General features: G+C 40.6%; 2 protein-coding genes across 3 annotated transcripts; one reads left to right on the top strand and one right to left on the bottom strand.

Annotated features, from left to right (window-relative positions):
• Positions 1-3,054: 3,054 nt before the first annotated feature.
• LOC117562077 lies at positions 3,055-5,823 on the bottom strand. Of its 2 annotated transcripts, none has more exons than XM_034239856.1 (2): positions 5,448-5,820; positions 3,055-4,792 (listed from the first exon to the last, which is right to left on the bottom strand). In XM_034239856.1, exons 1-2 carry the CDS (start codon positions 5,760-5,762, stop codon positions 4,148-4,150), a joined length of 960 nt encoding a protein of 319 aa, XP_034095747.1. In that variant the 5' UTR covers positions 5,763-5,820; the 3' UTR covers positions 3,055-4,147. The 2 variants fall into 2 exon arrangements, 1 of the variants encoding a protein (XP_034095747.1); XR_004571483.1 differs by having other exon boundaries at positions 4,105-4,792; positions 5,375-5,823.
• Positions 5,824-6,872: 1,049 nt separating this feature from the next.
• Positions 6,873-12,045, top strand: LOC117562078 (5-hydroxyisourate hydrolase-like). The gene is made up of 3 exons (XM_034239857.1): positions 6,873-7,150; positions 10,547-10,677; positions 11,725-12,045. Exons 1-3 carry the CDS (start codon positions 7,034-7,036, stop codon positions 11,906-11,908), a joined length of 432 nt encoding a protein of 143 aa, XP_034095748.1. The 5' UTR covers positions 6,873-7,033; the 3' UTR covers positions 11,909-12,045.
• Positions 12,046-13,578: the final 1,533 nt, after the last annotated feature.

Below are 13,578 nucleotides of genomic sequence, written 5' to 3'. Positions count from 1 at the left end.
GACATACAAGACCACTGATAATCTCCCTCGATCTGGGGCTCCACGCAAGATCTCACCCCGTGGGGTCAGAATGATCACAAGAACGGTGAGCAAAAATCCCAGAGCCACACGGGGGGACCGAGTCAATGACCTGCAGAGAGCTGGGACCAAAGTAACAAAGGCTACCATCAGTAACACACTACGCCGCCAGGGACTCAAATCCTGCAGTGCCAGACGTGTCCCCCTGCTTAAGCCAGTACATGTCCAGGCCCGTCTGAAGTTTGCTAGAGAGCATTTAGATGATCCAGAAGAGGATTGGGAGAATGTCATATGGTCAGATGAAACCAAAATAGAACTTTTTGGTAAAAACTCAACTAGACGTGTTTGGAGGAGAAATAATGCTGAGTTGCATCTAGTGTTAATTTCGTCAGCTATTTTTTAATTTAGTTTTAGTCTTAGTCCTGTGTTAAATTTCCTTTTTAGTTTTAGTCATATTTAGTCACCTTCATCCTGTTTTATTTAGTCAAGTTTTAGTCGACTAAAAGTCTGAGCATTTTAGTCATATTTTAGTCAAAGAAAACTAATTATTTGAGTCTACTTTTTGTCAATAAAAACTGTTGAGTATTTTTTAGTCATCAGATTATATAGAACATTTCAGTCAAACTAGTCTAGCCAAAACCAATAATTTGTCATTTTAGTATATATAAATAAATAAGATTATATCTTGTTCTTATTTGATGAAAAACACAGGTTGAATGATTAAGAATGCAGCTTCGCAGAGTGTATCTGGTTTGTGGTGTTTTACTCTGTTTTGGCCACATTGCTTCCCTTCTGATGAAACAATGCATTCGCTTTTTCTCTCCACCTCATTGTAGCGAAAATGGGCCCAAATATCACATCGTTTCTTTCTCCCAAGCAGTGGTGGCTTTAGACTTTTTCGTTGTCAGTCATTTTGACGGATCGTAACATTTCCGTCATAATCCATTATTATCCGTAGAGTGCACAATTTATTAATCACTCGCGCTGACGGGGGGTATTCGGTTAACGCGAGTGCGACCACTGCTCCCAAGCCCTGTTGCCATTTCATTTTCTGTTAAATAAGGTTAGTTAGACCATGAATTAGAACCGAGTCTTCCTGACAGTTCACAGTGTGCCGCTGCCCGGTGTAATTCAAATCTACCGCCGCACAGACACACAGCTGCTGCCCTGCCGCAGCCCCGGAAATGGAACTGCTGGGAGAAAAACTGACTATCAGAGATGTAACGTTATCTTTGATAATATTTCGTCTCCTCATTTTTCGTCAACGAAAGTAAAGAGAGATTTTGGCATAGTTTTTATTTAATGAACTACATTTTCGTCTCGTCACTTTTCGTCAACGATATTGCATGATGATTTCGTTACAGTTATTGTTTACTGCCGTCGGTGCCGTCTCGTCATCGTCTCGTTTTCGTCATGGAAAAAAAGGTCGTTGACGAACATATTTCGTCATAGATTTAGTCAACGAAATTAACACTAGTTGCATCCAAAGAACACCATACCTACTGTGAAACATGGGGGTGGAAACATCATGCTTTGGGGCTGTTTTTCTGCAAAGGGACCAGGACGACTGATCCGTGTAAAGGAAAGAATGAATGGGGCCATGTATCGTGAGATTTTGAGTCCATCAGCAAGGGCATTGAAGATGAAACGTGGCTGGGTCTTTCAGCATGACAATGATCCCAAACACACCGCCCGGGCAATGAAGGAGTGGCTTCGTAAGAAGCATTTCAAGGTCCTGGAGTGGCCTAGCCAGTCTCCAGATCTCAACCCCATAAAAAATCTTTGGAGGGAGTTGAAAGTCCGTGTTGCCCAGCGACAGCCCCAAAACATCACTGCTCTAGAGGAGATCTGCATGGAGGAATGGGCCAGAATACCAGCAACAGTGTGTGAAGACCTTGTGAAGACTTACAGAAAACGTTTGACCTCTGTCATTGCCAACAAAGGGTATATAACAAAGTATTGAGATGAACTTTTGTTATTGACCAAATACTTATTTTCCACCATAATTTGCAAATAAATGTGATTTTCTGGATTTTTTTCTTTTCTCATTGTCTCTCATAGTTGAGGTATACGTAGGATGAAAATTACAGGCCTCTCATCTTTTTAAGTGGGAGAACTTGCACAATTGGTGGCTGACTAAATACTTTTTTGCCCCACTGTACGTCACGCTTACGTCGAGGCGGGGGCAGGATCAACTCCTGAACAACAACAAGAAGCCCATGTTTTATCCAGTTTGTACACAACGATGGAGAAACTTAACAAGAGTTTCAGCCATAGACTGTATAGAGGCTTTGCATATGACGTCACGGGTAACGGGACGTCAGCCCAACGGCCATACTGGAGTATCAAAACAGACACCGTAATACTCATACCTGTTTTTTATCGGACATATAATGGTTAACTTCTGTGCCATTGTTGGCTGCGGCAACAGAGGTGATCGAAACAGGGAGCCGAAGTCATTTACAGGCTGCCGGCGGTTATAACACACCAGGGTGAAGCAACACATGAACTTTCAAAGCGTCGACGGGAAACATGGCTCAATAGGATCGGACGGGAGGATCTCAAACCATCCAACCACAACTATACTCGCGTTTGTGGGGATCATTTCACGTCAGGTAAGTGTCGGGTTTTACATACAAACATTCAAAATCAACATACAACCCACGTACTAAGACATGCATCTTAACAAGGAAATAGGAATCCTGGAGTCTGTGTCATCGATCGACATTTCAGATTGTGGAGTATCTACAAACTAAAGTCATCCCTTGGCCCGGGTCATCTTCCCACCAGTCTGTCAATCCCCTGCAGCGCTTCGTTTAACTGTAATTTAAAGTAATTCCTCCCCCTACTGGCCATTTGATTATATGTAAACAGCAAAGGCTGTACAGTCCCTGGCATCTTTTCAGAGGCTTTTGGTTTCCTCAATTATTTGTCATGTTCCAATGTCTTGACACCAGCATTTTAAATATATCTAAAGTCTGACTTCGCCTGTCAAAAGAGGTCACATTTGTATGAATTAACAGTTCACCCAGGATATAACTGACCTACAATCTGATTTATTTGCAGGTAAACCAGTGGCACTTTTTGACAAAAATCATCCTGACTGGGCACCGTCTGTCAAATTGGGCCAGGAGAAAATTACAGCACCTTCCCCTGCTACACATGCCAGTTATAAACGCGCCAGAAAAAGGTCATCCATTGCACTACTTGATCTCTACAGCATGGTGTCTGATATACCATCTCCAGAAGAGCCCGCACCAGTCCTGGGAGCCACTGGGGAAGAAGAAGGACTGATTGAACCAGAGACTGGCACTGCAACTCAGACTGATTGGACTGGTGAAATGATTGACAAAATGTCATTTGAAATTAATAATGTAACAACAGAAAATGTTAACTTAAAAGAAAAGCTTGTAAAGTCCACAATTTCAGAGAGTACATTTAAGGGCGATGATGACCGTGTGCGGTTCTACACGGGACTTCCTACTTTTGCCATTCTAATGATGGTTTTCATTGACAGGCCATCAAATGTAATGGCACGGGCTCAGACTTGGTCAAACTACAAACATCACAACACCATAACATTTCTCATAGGAATCTGTCCGCAGGGTGTTATATCATTCATTTCAAGGGCATGGGGTGGCAGGTCCAGTGATAAGGATAACATGGTGGCTTCTTACTGTAGATAACATTTTGCCTGGTGATTTGATTTTGGCAGACCGAGGTTTCAATATAAGTGACTCAGTGGGTTTCATGTGTGCTGAGGTTAAGGTGCCTGCATTCATGAAAGGCCGGAAACAATTATCAATGAAAGATGTTATTGACACAAGGAAAATTGCTAACGTGCAAATTCATGTTGAGCGTGTCACAGGATGTGTAAGGCAGCGATATACCATTTTGGGAGGACCAATTCCTATAGATTTTTTACTTTCTAAAGATGTAGATGGGATTACATTGATGGATAAAATAGCTGAAGTGTGCTGCGACCTGAATAATGTGTGTGATACTGTAATACCCGTTGATTGAGCCTTTACATTCTGTTACACCCCAATTAACCCACATCAGATTGAAAAATATGATATGTTTGTATTGTAATTATTATTACATTATTGTCAATGTTGTACTTGGTCAATTAAATGTCTTGATAATCAGAAAAGTGATTTGGGGTTTGGTTGTGTAGGGGAATGTTTGAAAAATGATTTAAGCTGTTTTCGGCTTTATGGTCCATTTCTAGGCAGTTCTCACTTTTTAAACTAGAAAGCGGCTTCGGAAATGTTGACAAAGTCACTTTTGGGACAAAATCGGCATTGTGTGGAGCTGAGATTGTCAATATTGCACACTTCCTTCCAGTAGATTTCAGTGACGCCAGGAAAGACTGTTGCTCAGCATCTGTCGCTTTTGGAATTTCCCTCGAGTGACGTAAAAGTGGTGGTGTTGTTTTTGTTGTTAAATTAGCTGCATCACCAAGACTGTCAATTGCTTGGCTTAAACGATTCCTTCGGGTTTTAGCCGAAGTAAAGTCAATGTCAGCAACAGGGGAAGGTGTTACATCCTTGACTGATCCAGGTAGAAGCCAATACGCCTTTTCCTGGGTAACTGTCTTGGCATCACGTATCCGTATAGATGTTTCTATGTAGAAAAGGAGAGATGCAACATGGGTACATGTCGATCCCAAACCAGCCTTGCAGTTGCAGTTAGCTGTGATGACTGCACCATCCTTCTTCATCAGTACCCACGGACATGTTGGCGGCAGCCCAATACTCTGAGAATGCAATACCTGAAAAATAAAATATGATTGGATTGTTGACTATTTAGAACCACCAATATTTTGGTCCAACTTTACTTTCAAATACTGATTGTTTACACAACCAGTGGGTGGTCAGCTCTTGTCATATTCCTATGCTAGGTAGCTCATAACAGAAGCTGACAACCAAGAATAGGTTCACAACTTTTGTAATTTAAATATATTGCAATATATAATAAAGCTTTAGTTATAAAGACCTTTTCATAAAGCACGTGTAGCTCAAAGTGCTTTACAAAATGGCACACATCACAAGTTAAAAATAGACCACAAGAAATTCCCCTCAGATCAGATGTTAAGACCTTTACAGGCACATGCAGCATAGCAACAACATATAACATTTTAACAGGTTAAGAGACACGAGGAGGTAAAAGGTATGATAATACAAATAAATAATAAGACACAAGACTAAGTTTATTGATGCAACAACATCCCTATAAAATAAAGTAAACATATAGATATAGGTACAACAAAAATAAAAGCTGGTGTTTAAAAATGTCCACTGAGTTGGCCTCTGATATTTCTTGGTAGCGTCGTAGTGGATACAAGCAGCCTCACCCATTTTATTTTGGGGGACTTTAGGGATATTTAAAAAGCCAGCTGAAGAGGACCTCACGAAATATTTACTCATTTTTCCAGCTATTACAGCCACATCTCCTTGATATGCAACGCAAACGTCGCGGATCCACCCGGATGTGAACTCTTTATGTGCCTCGAGTCCTTTGTACGCCTTCATTTCCTCCATGGTGTACAATGGAATAGGCGAAAAAACCAGGTAGTTCACGATATCACAGTAGGAAAGTGAAGGCCATGCATTTATATCGGTGCTGTAATCCTTAAAGGGAATCAAATAAGGGTCCACCGAACCAATCGACGCACATTTTTCTCTGTAAACGGTCTTATCCTCCGGGTTTAGTGATTCGTAGTAGCCTTTCATTTTCGCCATTTTTGAACGCTGCCGCCAGTAGAGTGATACTCCAAGATGTCTGCCGCGAAGCCTCTATATAAAGGTTTCTGCTCATAGTGAAGCAACGTGTCTGCGTGTTAAGGTGGAACCTGAGCATTCACGTTGATCACCTCTCATTATAAATCTATAAAACTATAAATATTAAACTTTACTTCACGTGTTCATTTGAGAACAGCTGTTACATACCTGGGTGAAGGTTACAGTTCATTTAAATGAAAGATACAACGTTACTCCACACTCATGGTTCAGTCCACCTTAAGAAATAAGACCGACCTCGGAAGCAGTTGTGTTTTAAAAAAACCTTTATTGACACGAGTACACTTTTTTATAAGAATATAACTAAACCACAAAAATGACTCCGGAAAAGCTGCAGATAGAGCCATAATAAATGAATACAACTGATTTCATCCGCACGGTTTGGCTTTATGAAGCAGGCACGCAAACGGTTACGTCATGACGCAAATGATGACGCAACGACGCATTACTAGTCGGACTCTGGGCTGTGTGAAAAGAGCCAGAGCTAAACCGAAGAACTGGTTCTGAACCTCAAAAGCTCTAGCACGGAGCTTGAACCGGAGTTGCGTTGGTGTGAATGAGGTATAGTTTCTGCTGCTCAACCAACCATTATTTTAACCTGTTTAGCCCCAAGCCTGTTTTTCAGGTCTCAGGCTCGAAAATGACATTCCCAGAACAAATGACCATATCTTCCCTTCTAAAAGGGTTAAATTAATAATCTTTTTTCTCAAAGTAATGATAAACCTGTGAGTTGGATGTAGAGAAGTCAGAATCAATATAGATGTTTTTTATTTTAAAGACAATTCAGATTGAACATATTAAAAAACTGTAAATGATTGTGTCCGTCCAAAAATAAATCATTGCTTATAGTGAAAACCACCCTTGAATGATGGGATGGTAAACTAAAAGCTTTAGGAATCCAAACTATAACATATAATAAGTACCCTGTATCAAGATTGATGTAAAACAAGTGACATTTGACCTTTTTAGAGAGATTTAGCAAAAACAAACTCCACCTCTGAGGTGATTTGGGTGGAAATGGGCATTTTTGCCGTTTCTCTGGAACCCATTGGTCGATTTTGATGATTTTTGAATCGTTAGAGCCAATAGAATTGAAGGGGGATTTCCACATACACACCAACGTTACCATTGAGAAATGAGAGCTATGCGCACGCAGTTTGCCCGAAGCGAAACTTATTTTACGCTCTGAAATCTGAAAACTAGTTGTATTGCTCATGGATGATCAGAAATCATTCAAAGTGACACATTGGATTAACCTATGGATTAACTTCAGCAGCGTTTTTATCATTTTAATGCCATTGAAGACCACTTTAGATCAGAAAACAACAAAGGTAAGACATGTTGCCGTGTTGGCTACCTCATGCTACGTGGTGTGATGTCTTTGTTAGCTTCTCATGTCGCGAGTTCGGATCGGTCAGTAATGATACCAGTACCTGTCGAGTCTGTGCAATCTCAGTTTGCTATTGATATCTTGTTTGTGCAGATACGATAAGTAATAAGGGTATTTTAACTGTGATTTATGTGCTAAGGGTGTTAGCATTTCTTCGCTCACGGCTAATTCAGAGCCTTTATTATTACCCTTATGTTTCGTTTTGCTAAAAATGGTTAATATGATCTGATAGCTGAGTTTCTTCCCGTTAAGTGGGTATGACACATTCATAGGTTTTTAAATATTAAGAAGACCTCAGACGCTGTTTCCTGCCGATTATGCGTTTTCCCCCCACTGGCAGTTATGGGGCTTAACAGGTTTGAAAAGATAAACCGCAACATTTTCATTTTCACGAGTCAACACTTTGGTGTTTCTCGATGTCGAGGACGCTTCCTTGGTAGGACATGTCCCTCCGAGTCAGGTCCTTCAGAAGCGAGGCAAGAACAGGCTAACATGTGTGCAGGTGTGCGTCATATGCGAGGCCCCGCCTTAAATGGAGCGCGATTTCCACCAAAGACTTTGGAAATTGGTCCGTGTGCAAAGCATTGTGGGGATTTTAAGACCGCGGAGGATACTTTGTTACTGTACTTAAGTACATTTTTCTGGTATCAGTACTTTATTCCACTACTTATTTTCCTGACGACTTTTTACTTTAACTTCTCACATGTTGAACTCAAATACCTGTACTTTCTACTTCTTACATGTTGAACCCAAATACCTGTACTTTCTACTTCTTACATGTTGAACACAAATACCTGTACTTTCTACTTCTTACATGTTGAACCCAAATACCTGTACTTTCTACTTCTTACATGTTGAACACAAATACCTGTACTTTCTACTTCCTACATGTTGAACACAAATACCTGTACTTTCTACTTCTTACATGTTGAACTCAAATACCTGTATTTTCTACTTCTTACATGTTGAACCCAAATACCTGTACTTTCTACTTCTTACATGTTGAACAACACAAATACCTGTACTTTCTACTTCTTACATGTTGAACAACACAAATACCTGTACTTTCTACTTCTTACATGTTGAACTCAAATACCTGTACTTTCTACTTCTTACATGTTGAACCCAAATACCTGTACTTTCTACTTCTTACATGTTGAACCCAAATACCTGTACTTTCTACTTCTTACATGTTGAACTCAAATACCTGTACTTTCTAATTCTTACATGTTGAACAACACAAATACCTGTACTTTCTACTTCTTACATGTTGAACTCAAATACCTGTACTTTCTACTTCTTACATGTTGAACAACACAAATACCTGTACTTTCTACTTCTTACATGTTGAACTCAAATACCTGTACTTTCTACTTCTTACATGTTGAACAACACAAATACCTGTACTTTCTACTTCTTACATGTTGAACACAAATACCTGTACTTTCTACTTCTTACATGTTGAACCCAAATACCTGTACTTTCTACTTCTTACATGTTGAACTCAAATACCTGTACTTTCTACTTCTTACATGTTGAACACAAATACCTGTACTTTCTACTTCTTACATGTTGAACACAAATACCTGTACTTTCTACTTCTTACATGTTGAACACAAATACCTGTACTTTCTACTTCTTACATGTTGAACTCAAATACCTGTACTTTCTACTTCTTACATGTTGAACCCAAATACCTGTACTTTCTACTTCTTACATGTTGAACACAAGTACCTGTACTTTCTACTTCTTACATGTTGAACCCAAATACCTGTACTTTCTACTTCTTACATGTTGAACACAAATACCTGTACTTTCTACTTCTTACATGTTGAACTCAAATACCTGTACTTTCTACTTCTTACATGTTGAACAACACAAATACCTGTACTTTCTACTTCTTACATGTTGAACTCAAATACCTGTACTTTCTACTTCTCACATGTTGAACAACACAAATACCTGTACTTTCTACTTCCTACATGTTGAACTCAAATACCTGTACTTTCTACTTCCTACATGTTGAACACAAGTACCTGTACTTTCTACTTCTTACATGTTGAACTCAAATACCTGTACTTTCTACTTCTTACATGTTGAACACAAATACCTGTACTTTCTACTTCCTACATGTTGAACACAAATACCTGTACTTTCTACTTCTTACATGTTGAACCCAAATACCTGTACTTTCTACTTCTTACATGTTGAACACAAGTACCTGTACTTTCTACTTCTTACATGTTGAACAACACAAATACCTGTACTTTCTACTTCTTACATGTTGAACACAAATACCTGTACTTTCTACTTCTTACATGTTGAACTCAAATACCTGTACTTTCTACTTCTTACATGTTGAACCCAAATACCTGTACTTTCTACTTCTTACATGTTGAACACAAATACCTGTACTTTCTACTTCTTACATGTTGAACAACACAAATACCTGTACTTTCTACTTCCTACATGTTGAACACAAATACCTGTACTTTCTACTTCTTACATGTTGAACACAAATACCTGTACTTTCTACTTCTCACATGTTGAACACAAATACCTGTACTTTCTACTTCTTACATGTTGAACTCAAATACCTGTACTTTCTACTTCTTACATGTTGAACCCAAATACCTGTACTTTCTACTTCTTACATGTTGAACTCAAATACCTGTACTTTCTACTTCTTACATATTGAACTCAAATACCTGTACTTTCTACTTCTTACATGTTGAACTCAAATACCTGTACTTTCTACTTCTTACATGTTGAACTCAAATACCTGTACTTTCTACTTCTTACATGTTGAACTCAAATACCTGTACTTTCTACTTCTTACATGTTGAACTCAAATACCTGTACTTTCTACTTCTTACATGTTGAACTCAAATACTTGTACTTTCTACTTCTCTCATTTTCCAAACAGCTGGTTCCTTTAGTCTGAATGTGTGTTTGATGCGTGATCATTATTCTTTAGAGTCATTGTGTGCCTATTGATTTGAACACGATCCGTGTATCCATCATTTCCTGGTCTCCTCTAAAGAAGAGGGACCAATGGAAACGTTGTCATGTTGCCGTTGTTCAGCATGGAAACATTCATTAGCTAACAATGACATTATTGTTCTATTAATATAAAGGGAGGTCAGGTACTCTTTAAAGCAGCTGCTAGTTATGGGTACTTTTTACTGAAGTACATTTCAAAGCCTCTTTACTTTCACTTGAGTAAAGAAGTTTAGTCAGTACTTCTACTTTCACCAGAGTATATTTAAACACGAGTATCTGTACTTCTACTTGAGTAAAGGATGTGTGTACTTCTGCCATCTCTGTCTCTCCTCAGATGATGTCAGAGTCCAGCCCCCTCACGTCTCACGTCCTGAACACAGCAGACGGGGTGCCAGCGGCTCGTCTGCCCCTCAGCCTGCACAGACTGGATCCCCGGATCATGATCTGGACCCTGCTGAGTGTCGGGTAGAGAGACAAAATAACATCAAATATCCATTATAATTAATTTAGGAATTGTGACTAAACATAGAAAACAATCGTCTTTTTTCTAGAGATAGGTTTAAGGGTTTGTGACAAAACCTCAGGAGAAGATTCTTAGTTTGTTTAAAAGGTCTTCTATCATGCAAAATGCACTTTTTGATGTCTTCTCTACATCACCATGTGTTCTGGAAGTAATATTGTCTGTGTTTACATTAGCATGCTAACACTCAGAGCTAACCTGTACAGGAGAGAGTGTGTGTGAAGAAGCAGGAAATCAAAAGGAACTCACCTTGTGGTAAACCTGAGAGATACCTCATTCACACCAACGGTGTTTCAGGGCCGGTTCGGAGCTGGAGCTTGAACCAGGGTTTTCCTGTTCACACCGCAGCGGAGCAGCCTCTTAGCTCCGGAATCCGGTTCATTTCAAGCACCAAAAAATTGTCCGACCAGATCAAAAGCACCGCATACGTCACGCTTACGTCGAGGCGGGGGCAGGGGCGGGATCAACTCCTGAACAACAACAACAAGCCGGCGTTTTATCCAGTTTGTACAGAACGATGGAGAAACTTAACAAGCAGCAGTGGTCCACTGAAGAGACCAGCTACCTGCTGGGAATCTGGTCTTCAGAAGACGTACAGAGGAAGCTGGAGCACAATCGGCCATTGTTGTTGTTGTCGGTGTGAGCTGTGAGGGGTTTCCGCGCGGTTTGGCTTCATGAAGCAGGCACGCAAACGGTTACGTCATGACGCAAACGATGACGCAATGACGCAGCACCAGTCGGACTCTGGGCGGTGTGAAAAGAGCCGGAGCTAAACCGAAGAACCGGTTCTGAACCTCAAAAGCTCTAGCACGGAGATTGTACCGGAGTTGCGTTGGTGTGAATGAGGTAAAAGAGAAAGAGTTTGAGCTCCATACTGGTTCAGAGAGAATCCTTCATGTGGTTTGGAACATGATGTGAAAAATATATGAAAGACCCAAAGGATCAGAGTCCTTTAAAGGAACGTCATAACTCAGAAGTTTTATGATTTTTAGAACTACAAATGAAGATGGCCGCTGCGCAGGGCTCATCAGCAGAGAGGCGTTCGGCCCCGGGATGTACAAACTGCGCTTTGAGACGGGATCGTACTGGGAGAGTCTGGGTCAGAGCTCCTTCTACCCGTATGTGGAGGTGAGATTCAGCATCTATTCATCTGGAGCAGGAGAATCTATAAACTAAGACATGGTCATCAGCTGCTGTCAAACAAAACTCATCTACAGTTTCATATGTAGTGTCTCTACTTTAAAGAGTCCTCTCCTACTGATGTTCAGGTGTATATCAGTATGTAGTGTCTCTACTTTAAAGAGTCCTCTCCTGCTGATGTTCAGGTGTATATCAGTATGTAGTGTCTCTACTTTAAAGAGTCCTCTCCTGCTGATGTTCAGGTGTATATCAGTATGTAGTGTCTCTACTTTAAAGAGTCCTCTCCTGCTGATGTTCAGGTGTATATCAGTATGTAGTGTCTCTACTTTAAAGAGTCCTCTCCTGCTGATGTTCAGGTGTATATCAGTATGTAGTGTCTCTACTTTAAAGAGTCCTCTCCTGCTGGTTGTTCAGGTTGTATATCAGTATGTACTGTCTCTACTTTAAAGAGTCCTCTCCTGCTGATGTTCAGGTGTATATCAGTATGTAGTGATTCTACTTAAAGAGTCCTCTCCTGCTGATGTTCAGGTGTATATCAGTATGTAGTGTCTCTACTTTAAAGAGTCCTCTCCTGCTGATGTTCAGGTGTATATCAGTATGTAGTGTCTCTACTTTAAAGAGTCCTCTCCTGCTGATGTTCAGGTGTATAGCAGTATGTAGTGTCTCTACTTTAAAGAGTCCTCTCCTGCTGATGTTCAGGTGTATATCAGTATGTAGTGTCTCTACTTTAAAGAGTCCTCTCCTGCTGATGTTCAGGTGTATATCAGTATATAGTGTCTCTACTTTAAAGAGTCCTCTCCTGCTGATGTTCAGGTGTATATCAGTATGTAGTGTCTCTACTTTAAAGAGTCCTCTCCTGCTGATGATCAGGTGTATATCAGTATGTAGTGTCTCTACTTTAAAGAGATGTCCAGCCCCTTAGCCAATCACGTACAATGTGTTGGAGCACTAGCCAATAGGAGCTAGAGTGTTACATAGTGATGTAACCTTAAACAATTAAAAAAACTAATGTGGATTATGTCCTGGATAAACCACAATATTAATTTCTGGTTTAACCTTTCTGGATGTTTCTTTTTGAATTAATCTAAGAATATGTGTTCACATAAGGTTATTTATTTCATATAGTAATAGGTTGTTATTTTTGTTATTGGTAAGTATTACATTATCGCAGACACATCTGAAAAAAACCGTGTTTTCCCAATTTTTTATCAAAGATATAAATATTCATGCTGTAACGTGTCCTGCAATGTAATAACCAAGCACCCTTTGGAGGTGACCAGTAGCCGCCACAAGGTGTCACCACAAGGTGTCACCACAAGGTGTCACCACAAGGTGTCGCCACAAGGTGTCACCACAAGGTGTCGCCACAAAGTGTCGCCACAAGGTGTCGCCACAAGGTGTCGCCACAAGGTGTCGCCACAAGGTGTCGCCACAAGGTGTCGCCACAAGGTGTCGCCACAAGGTGTCGCCACAAGGTGTCGCCACAAGGTGTCACCACAAGGTGGTCGGCCCACCACAAGTGTCGCCACAATGGTGTCCGCCACAAGGTGTCGCCACAAGTCACCACAAGGTTGTCCCACAATAGGTGTCAGCCACAAGGTGTCCACCATACAAGGGTCGCCACAAAGTCGCACAAAGGTGTCGCCACAAGGTGTCGCCACAAAGTGTCGCCACAAGTCGCCACAGGTGTCGCACACAAGGTGTCG

Source organism: Gymnodraco acuticeps, unplaced genomic scaffold (genome assembly GCF_902827175.1).
Source record: "Gymnodraco acuticeps unplaced genomic scaffold, fGymAcu1.1, whole genome shotgun sequence".
Taxonomy (NCBI): domain Eukaryota; kingdom Metazoa; phylum Chordata; class Actinopteri; order Perciformes; family Bathydraconidae; genus Gymnodraco; species Gymnodraco acuticeps.
Note: the sequence above shows the minus strand (reverse complement) of the source record. Positions and strands in the feature narration are given on the sequence as shown.

Coding starts and splice junctions, on each gene's coding strand:
- LOC117562077 (XM_034239856.1), bottom strand. CDS start 5,762: ATGGCGAAAATGAAAGGCTACTACGAATCACTAAACCCGGAGGATAAG. Junction 4,793..5,447: donor TGGCTGTAATAGCTGGAAAA/ATGAGTAAATAT, acceptor TTTATTTTTCAG/GTATTGCATTCTCAGAGTAT.
- LOC117562078 (XM_034239857.1), top strand. CDS start 7,034: ATGGATGATCAGAAATCATTCAAAGTGACACATTGGATTAACCTATGG. Junction 7,151..10,546: donor TAGATCAGAAAACAACAAAG/GTAAGACATGTT, acceptor GTCTCTCCTCAG/ATGATGTCAGAGTCCAGCCC. Junction 10,678..11,724: donor TGGACCCTGCTGAGTGTCGG/GTAGAGAGACAA, acceptor TATGATTTTTAG/AACTACAAATGAAGATGGCC.